Source organism: Octopus bimaculoides, chromosome 13 (assembly GCF_001194135.2).
Source record: "Octopus bimaculoides isolate UCB-OBI-ISO-001 chromosome 13, ASM119413v2, whole genome shotgun sequence".
NCBI lineage: Eukaryota > Metazoa > Mollusca > Cephalopoda > Octopoda > Octopodidae > Octopus > Octopus bimaculoides.
The window spans coordinates 37781729-37791607 of record NC_068993.1 but is presented as its reverse complement, the minus strand read 5'-3'; the positions used below and the strand labels follow the sequence as shown (position 1 = coordinate 37791607).

Sequence of the window (9879 nt, the reverse complement as noted above, 5' to 3'; positions counted from 1 at the left end):
CCCACCCCCTCCTCCGGTCCATCGTAAAAATGTACAGTTACTTTATTACAATTTCTTAGGATTTCTTCTATTCACAGGACAGTTTGGTCCAAGAGGTTCTCGTCAGACAGCTCTCTCAGTCTGTTAACAACCAAGTATTTCCAATGCACTTACCCATGTATGCAGTTCCATCAACAACAATGCCACAATTATCGCAGCTGGCTGCATGCAAAGACAACAGGGTTATGATGCCAGCAGAGATGGCCCATGAAGAGAATCACACCTATGTCCAACATTTGCAGAGTAAGTACCTCCTGTAATGAATAATTTCCTTAGCTATTGTGCTTGTGATAGGATCAGCAGAATGGTGGTGCCTGTGGTGTTGAATTGGTAGAAACGGTGAAGCAGCAGCAGAGAAAATATCATTTCATAGTTAATTGCATCTCTTGGCATTTTGAGTTCAAACACCCACAGCCAAAGTTGACTTTACTGCATATATTTCCAGCAAGAAAAAAAATTGTTCCAATTCAGTATTGATGCCATTTGTCATCAACCATAGTTGCCCCTAAAATTTGAGGCCTTGTGCTGTGTAAGAACTCATTACATTATTATTATTATTATTATTATTATTATTATTATTATTATTAATGCAGCAAGCTGGCAGAATCGTTAGCATGCTGGATGAAATGCTTAGCGATATCTCACTTGTCGCTACATTCTGAGTTCAGATTCTGCCAGCGTCAACTTTGCTTTTCATCCATTCAGGGTCAATAAATTAAGTACCAGTTGCATACTGGGGTTAGTCTAATTTCAGGCCTTGTGCCTATAGTAGAAAGAATTATTATTATCATTATCTTGACTTAGGATTGGTGTTATTCCTGGAAAAGTTTATGCGCGTAAAGTCTGGTGCTTGTTCTACCAGACTCTTTTGCCAAAATGCTAAATTACAAGGATGTAAACAAACCAACACCAGTTGTAACGCACACACAGATATGATTATACACAACTGGCTTCTTTCAGTTTCCATCTACTAAATCCACTAAGGCTATAGTAAAAGACTCTTGGCCAATGTGCCACTCTGTGGGACTGAACACAGAGCCATGTGGATGGAAGCAACATTCTTACCACACAGCCATGTCCATGCCTATAAAAATATTATGTTCCCATGCCAGGATACATATAAGTATATATTCTTTTATTTGTTTCAATCATTTGACTGGAGCACTTCCTTAAAGAGTGTTTTAGTCAAACAAATTGATCCCAGGACTTATTCTTTGTAAACCTAGTACTTATTTTATCAGTCACTTTTGCCAAACTGCTAAGTTACTGGGACATGAACACACCAACATTGGTTGTATGCACATATATGTGATAGGCTTCTTTCAGTTTCCGTCTAACAAATTCACTCACAAAGCTTTGGTTGGCCCAAGGCAATAGTAGAAGATACTTGCCCAAGGTACTACACAGTGGGACTGAACACAGAACCATGTGGTTGCAAAGCAAACTTCTTACCACACAACCACACCTGCACCTATGTATATAGATATTTATAAAATGCCATTTTGTTGTAACACAGACATCAAGGAAATTCAGTTGACTGCATTTACAATATGAAATATATAAATTACAGGCAAAATGTTTGGTGCCAAAATCATCCGTGCTCATAAAGAGAAGCCTGACCCAAGCAAGCCCCATGTAAAACGACCAATGAATGCATTCATGGTGTGGGCAAGAGAAGAGAGAAGGAAAATTCTGAAAGCATGTCCTGACATGCATAATTCTAACATTAGCAAGATTTTGGGTAAGTCATTTATTTCTCTGTCATTATTCTGTTATTTATTCATATATGTATAGAAAATTTACTTGGGGAGCTTATAAACCTTTAAAATTTTTAAATAGACATTTTTATTTTGGGGATTTTCTTTTTTTTTTTTTTTTTTTTTTTTAATATGAATGTAGAGATAGATAAGTAAGATATGCAGAAATGGAAATAACATCTTTAATCATTATCATCATCATCAAATGATGATGATTAATGATGGATTGAAATATGTAAACAATTTATAGCAAGCAAGAAGAGGTTGAGGTCGTATGTAAATCAATGTATTCATTGTACATACACCTGTGCAAAGCTTACAGTTATTGAAACAGAAAGAAATAAAAGATATCATGTTTGTTTCCATTACTGTGTGTATGAAACATTTCAAAATGGCTCCTTGGCTTTTCTTAAAGATTCAGTATTTACACAATAATCATGTGCTTCAAAGTTGGGTTAGGGGAGTAAATTTTTGATAAAATGATCAGAAAATTTTATTGAAGGTTCTTAGTTGTGTCTTTGAAATTTACTTTCGATCAGTTTGATAACTTCAGAGATCTTTTTAACCTTTTTATTTATTTATTTAGCTATTTATTTTTACATGTTATTTTTTTGATAGGGGCCAAATGGAAAGCTATGTCTAATGCTGAGAAACAACCGTATTATGAAGAACAATCTCGTCTAAGCAAGTTACATATGGAGAAACATCCAGATTACCGGTATCGGTAAGTATTATTCATATCTTGGCTATAATTCAGTTATTTGTAACAAAAAACAAGGCTCAGTTATAAAGTATGGCTTCCACTATTTTTAATGTATTCATTTTAATAATATTCAGACCAATTCCTATATGGAGATAATAATTCAGTATTGTGTCATAGACTTTATTTACCATTTTTGTAATGAATTCTTGACATAAGTGTGTTTGAAAAAAAAAAAACTTTAAGCAGTGCTGGTTAGATGATAGGCAAAATATACAAGATGATGCCAATACTTATAATACCATACGTAGGTTATTTAATGCTTCTCTTATATTTTGGTGAAGTATTCCTTTATCAAATATGTGATAGAAAATAATTCAAAGATGTTATTATTAGCGGGTCACTCTGACAATGTATTTAAAATTTTATTCCACTCACATTTTTGCAGACCAAGGCCAAAAAGAACATGCATAGTAGATGGGAAGAAACTGCGGATATCAGAATATAAAGCTTTGATGAAAAGTCGAAGACAAGACATCCGACGAGTTTGGTACAATGAAAGTGGAACAACTTATGTGGAAGGTAAATACTCCTACAATAAAATTACTAAACCATTAACTTTGCTTAAACATTTATTGTTTGTAATATGGTGTCAGAGTTTTTGTCAGATAAAACTCACAAATGCATGCTGCATCTAAAAATGTAACCCACTTATTGTCAGTGATTGGGACACGGCTTTGAGTGACGAAATGTTAGACACCTTATTACAAACAATAAATATTTACATGAAGTGAACAGTCTTTGTGTGTTGTTTTTGAATGGCTAATTTGTGTCTTACCCTCTACAGCTGTCTTAGTATGCTTATATGTAAATGCTGACATGGATATATATATATATATATATATATATCTTATAGTAAAAATGGATACATAAGGGTGGAAAATCACAGGAATAATACCATATGTCCAACGCAAGATACAATATGTGTGTTCAATTCCTTCAAGAATCAATAAATGAATTTATAGTATTCAGTCTCTAAAGTGTCTAAAAGGTACGGTAAAAAGACAAGCAAATACAACAATAAAAACTTTAGAAATATCATGAATGTTCAAAATATTTATTAAAAAAATATTTATAAATATGCATGATTTCTAAGTTGTATAAAAATATGACAATTAAAGTTAAAACATTACGATGTGTAAACGTACATTATGATATAACATATAATGGGTAAATATATACGGTATGATGAAGTTATAAATTTACATGTATTATATTAAAAACGTGTACATTAGGACAGGATTTTAAAAAAAACAACATATAATATAAAAGTTAAGTTAAAAGTATACATCTACGGACCGTTTCTGAGATGTGTCTATTAATATGGTGTTGTACTCGTATTAGAGATTAGACACTCCCTTCATCAGGATGTTTGTTTTACATATAGAGAGGAAGGAAAAAAATATAGAGAACATAAAAAGTTTAGAGTGATATAATACAATATACAAGTAAAACAACTGGACACAACACCTTACATCACGGCTCCTTTTTCCTCAATTGCAGAATTACGTATATATATATAAAAAATTTGAAATATATATATATATATACATACAGAGGGGCAGGAGCAGATATGGATGTTCTCATACAGTAACTAGTAGTGATTATGCACATCTAAAAGTTAAATAGAATAATAGATAGATGATGTATATAAGCCTCTTTATTTGATCCTTGCAATATCTTTAAAACTTCTTCTGTACTAAATCTGTTGTAGTTCTATGATACAAAATCTATTTTAAAGAGTTTATTTTGAAATTAACTGCCACTACCCCTTTATGATTTTAATTTTTGTCGTTATAAAAACTCTTTAATGAATTCATGTTCCGAATCTCAACCATAATAAAGGAAAATAATTACATATTTTAGTACAATCTTCCAGATTGTCGATTATTTTCAAAATTAATTCAAAAATATAGGTAATGTCTTTTATAAAGAAATCTGGCCAACAATGGTAAAAGCTGTGGAATCCTATGAACCCCTTTTGATACCATCTCATCTGAGACCCCTCCACAGTTCAATCATACAAATTCCCTGTTTTAAAGTAATTTAAACTAGAATCCTACATCAAAATTTATGTTAATTTACATTCCAAACACCAGGTTAATTACGACGGTTACTTTATTAAATTCTTCATTATATTAAGAATTAATTGAAACAAATAGTGTATTTGATGAGTTTATTTTTTATATGTGTGTGTTTGACTCTGTATTTTTAGTTTTTCTTTTTGCATGTCTTCTTGTTTTATTTTCTGTTTTAGTTGTGTTTGTTTTTCCCTCACCCTCTTTTCCTACTAACTCTGACCATACATAACGTAGGAGGAACAAATCCATCCTTTAGACTTCCTTAAGTTCAATATTCGCAAACAGATCCTTTATCACATCATATTAACATCCTCATATATACAAACATATATACATATATATGTGTGTATACAATAAAGTGAAGACCATGTCAGGATGATGGTTGCTATATTAGGGAAAGGAAGAGGGTTAGAGAAAAGGCCCCTAAATTTAACATTAGGAGATGCATCATTTCATAAAAGTCTCCATGCTTAATTCTCCTGTTAGAGAAAATTGCTTTGTTGTCTTTTATAAAGTAGATTTTTCTAAGAGTCCTCCTATAAGCATTGCCACAAAACCTCACTTCTTTTGTGTCTGTTAGTGAAGCCCCATCCCTTCTGCTAGAGTCCTATGCCTTGCTCATTTTATACTGTAGTGCTGTAGTAAAGAACTGGTCTTTCGGCTTATACATGTGTGTATTTGTGTATGTGTGCATATATGTAATTGTATTATTATATGTATGTATAGACTACACGTATACAGACCCATGTAAATATATATATATATATATATCTAAGTGTGCATGTAATACACACCCTATGCTTCATAACATATAAGAGCAATATATATATATATATTATCCACATTGCTTTTACTTAACAGATGTGGCAATGCTGAACAAATCTCTAGGAAATGAAATTTCGTTAGAAAATAGTAAATATGGCACTCTTTGGCCAGGTAAGATTTTATTTTCTTGCTTGTGTAGTTGGCATTGTTTGAATTTCTTGTCCTGTTACACCCTCCCCCTTTTTTTTTCCTTTCCTGAAATGTCTTTGATATTTGTAAATATTATTGAACCATTCATTGGTTTAGCTGGAGCTAACTGGTTATATACCATTTCAAAATCAAGCGTACTTGATGTATTTATTTCCTTCTCTTATCATATATTCTGTTGTGCCATCCATCCCAGACCACATACTAACCCCTCTACCTAGTTCTTTCTCCTCCTGGTTGTCAAACCTCTGGAACTTAGTTCTTAATTGAGATTCCTGTCTGACAATCATATCTATCCAGGCTCATTGGATGTACACTTTTTTCTTTCTTATCATACATTCATCTCCTGTCTCAGGCCCTGCACTAACTCTTTCCCTTTCTCCCCCAGTATCTCATCCCTACCTATGATTTTCCATCTCAATACCATCACAACCCAAGCTCCTCAGAAGAACCAATTTTTTCCTCTAGTCACACATTCAGTGTCTCTTGTCTCAGGCCTCGTGTTAACCCCTGCACTCAATCCTGTCTCTCCAGTATGTGAATCCTCTGGAATTTACTCCCTGTCTACCATATTCTTGTCCCACAAACGTTAATATAAAGCAATTCAAGCCGAGCATCCATTGTATCTATTTCAATGGTGTATGAGGGCTCATTTGCTACAGAATAAATTTAGAACTACTCCACATTAAAAAAGGGCTGGACGAAGAACAGCTGATTAGACACCCAATAAATACACTGATCTCAAATGGAATGTAAGTAAACAGTTGGCATAGTTCAGATCGTCCCCAAAATCAGTTTGTACAACTAACCAGTGATCCTCAACTATTTTGTTACCTATGGGCCCCTTTGGTTCCAATTTTACTCTGCTGGACCCCTATGTTAAAAACATCCTATTTTTATAATTAAGTATTAGGAATTAAATAAAAAATATTGTTAAAATTCTTTGTATATTGTAGAAGTATAAACAATTTATTGCTCATACGTTTTAACAATAAAATTTCATATGGACCTGCAAGGGGGGTGGGGTCCAAACAGACTCTATTTGAGAACTAGTTATCTAGACACTATCCTTGATTCTTTTAAAACTATTTGATCTCTTTGTGGAATATGGAATAGTATTAGAAAGATGAGAATAATTTGTGGATTCAGTTTTCACTCTGGTTTATGAAAAATTGTCCCAGCTTTTTATGTTTTGTTTGTAATTTTTGTATTGTGTATATGTGAATGTATAATAAATACTTTACTATGATTCATGTTTGTGAGTGTATTTGTTGCATGTGACTTCCATTTAAGAAATAGATATGGCTTAAGATGTGCCCAACCCTTTTGTAACTGTATTTCTAATGAGCAAACCATCCAAATGTTTCAATTAATTGTTTATATAATTAAGATTTTGGAAGTCTTTAGTAAAAATATCATATATCATGTCTGATGTTTTAGCTCTGAATTTTCACATTATCGTTTTATGTTGTAATAAAATTTGATCGAGACTTTAAATTAAATATGAATATATTCATAGAAGTGTTCTCAGATTGGCTGCTTTTAGGAGCATTAAACCTTTAGGATTATGTTCAAACTGGCCAGATCTGGCCTCTCATACATAACCTATAATGTTATTATAAAAATAAATGATTTCATCATTGAAATCTCAAAAGCTATAACATAATGCATCATTAATTGGAAACAATGTGACTAAATAAGCATGACATTTGACAGAATAATCTGAATGCTAACTCTTTCTACCTGTTTTGTTCGAACTGGCCAAATTTGGACTCTCATACCTTACTGTCATTCTAAAACTAAACAATCACGTCATTGAAATTTTGGAGTTATGATATATTGTATGGTTAATGCAAAACAATGTGAATAAACAAGCATTAGTTTTGACAGAGTATTCTGGATGCTAAAGAGTTAAATGAATAACTGGAATTGATGTCTGTTTAGTTATTCAGTTACTTATTTTCTTATTTGCACAGTGCTCTTTCAGGTAGACTTATCTGTTTTGGATCCTACTAACACCTTCGTCAGGAGACAAATATCTCCTGATGAAGATTCTGAGTAGGATATGAAACAGATACTTCTAACTATAGAGTCAATATATTTAATTCTTTGTAGACTTACCTGTTTTGGTCCTACAAACACCTTCATCAGGAGACAAATATCTCCTGATGTAGATTCTGAGTGAGAAATGAAACAGATGCTTCTAACTATAGAGTCAATATATTTAACCCGTTAGCATTCAGATTACTCTGTCCAATGTAATGCTTATGTATTCACCTTGTTTTGAATTAATCATGCATTATCTTGTAGTTTTGAGATTTTGATAACTGGATTGTTTCCTTTTAGGGTAGGTGTGACAGACTGGATTTAGCCAGTGTGAACATAAAACAAATAGAACATTTTGGCCAGATATGGCCAGTTTCGATGCTAATGGATTAAATTATATATTTTGCATAACTTATATAACCCTTTAGCATTCAGATTAGTTTGTCAAATGTAATGCTTATGTATTCATCATGTATTATCTTGTAGCTTTGCGATTTCATCATCATCATCATTTAACGTCCGCTTTCCATGCTAGCATGGGTTGGACGATTTGACTGACGACTGGCAAGCCAGATGGCTACACCAGGCTCCAATCTGATTTGGCAGAGTTTCTATAGCTGGATGCCCTTCCTAACGCCAACCACTCTGAGAGTGTAGTGGGTGCTTTTACGTGCCACCAGTTCGATTATTGAATTGTTTACTTTTAACATGACAATGTAGGGTAGGTGTTAAAGACTGGATTTGGTCAGTTTGAACATAAAACAAATAGGATATTTTGGCTGGATATGATTGGCTTATATTCTAAAGGATTAAGCTATATATCTTATATATATGCATTATTTTGTAAATTAGTCTTTTCTTCATTTTATAACCGAGAATACCTCATCAATATTTATTTATCTATTTATTTATTTCTGCAGGAAGTGAAAATAGCTCACCCTATGACACCAACCAATTACTAGGGTCCAATATGTCTGGTAAAGATGGCAAAGATTCAGAATTCCAGGGTAAACTCAAATCTGATGAAACAAACAGTGAAGATGGAGATGGCAGCGACATTAACGATATTATGTCCGATGTGAGTCTGGACGCTTCATACAGCACGGCTGGCAGCAATAGTTCACACATGCAGCTCGGCGAAGTTGCAGCATCTGTATCATAGCCAACAACATCAATACACAACAGAACCTGAATTTAATAGGACTGACTGTCTGTCTGTCTGTCAGTGTGTGTGTGTGTGTCTGTCCGTCTGTGCTCTCTGATTTGACAATATGGCCCAAGGTGACTGAAACTCTGAGCAGGCCATGACAAAAAAGTAGGGAAAAACATGACATTTGGAAAGAAAAAAAAAGATAAAATATTGTATATGTGTGTGTGTATGTAAGTATATATATAAATATACATACATCTATATATATGTATGCATATATACACACACATTAACAGATTTGTACATTCACATGTATGTGCAAGCAGAAATGCCTATATATATATTTACATATATATTGACAGATCATCCATATATATATATATATATTCTTCCAGACTATTGGAACTGGTTTCTTCTATTAAACAAACAAACAAATAAATGAAAGAAATTTAAGAAATTAAGTAATGATGATAATAATAATAATTATTATTGGTATTATTATTATTATTATTATTAAAACAATTGCAATTATAAACAAAAAAGATTTATAAGTGGACAAAGAGATGATTGGAAATGGAAAAGAATGTTAAACTTTAAAAAGAAATCTAAATAAATAATATCAATAAATTATAATAAAAATAATAAAATTAATGATAATAATAATAATTATTATTATTTTATTATTATTCAAAAAACAAAAAAGAAGAAATAGGAATAATTTTTTTCCAGAAAGACAAAGAATAAAAAAATAAAATCAGTGACAAATGCAAATTAAAAGTTATTAAAAAACTAAAACAAGAAAAAGACAATTGAAAAAAAATTATATTAAGAAAAAGCAAAACAATAACAATGAAATTGAATTATGGTTTAAAAAAATAACAGAGAGACAGTGAAAACAAAACTGTTCAACAAGAAAAAAACACATTTTTCTTATTCTCCCCCCACCTCCCATATCATTTGGTTTTGTTTTGTTTTGTTTTTTTTATTTCTTTTGGCAGAAGTTGAAGAATGCAATTTGGTTCTTGGTTTAACTTTAATGCCAGTGCCATCTATGACTCCGTTACTTGTCTCTAT

General features: G+C 32.2%; 1 protein-coding gene across 9 annotated transcripts in view; it reads left to right on the top strand.

Annotated features, from left to right (window-relative positions):
• Positions 1 to 9471, top strand: part of LOC106869449 (transcription factor SOX-5) — a 681185-nt gene extending 671714 nt beyond the window's left edge. For 7 of the 9 annotated variants that reach the window (XM_052972434.1, XM_052972436.1, XM_052972437.1 and 4 more), the window contains 6 exons: positions 60 to 282; positions 1610 to 1780; positions 2415 to 2520; positions 2945 to 3078; positions 5499 to 5573; positions 8576 to 9471. In XM_052972434.1, the coding sequence (XP_052828394.1) occupies positions 60 to 282; positions 1610 to 1780; positions 2415 to 2520; positions 2945 to 3078; positions 5499 to 5573; positions 8576 to 8817 (951 nt within the window). In that variant the 3' untranslated portion in view covers positions 8818 to 9471. The remainder of the gene's footprint in view (positions 1 to 59; positions 283 to 1609; positions 1781 to 2414; positions 2521 to 2944; positions 3079 to 5498; positions 5574 to 8575) is intronic. The other 2 variants (XM_052972432.1, XM_052972439.1) reach the window with 2 other exon arrangements.
• The last annotated feature ends 408 nt before the right edge of the window (positions 9472 to 9879 follow it).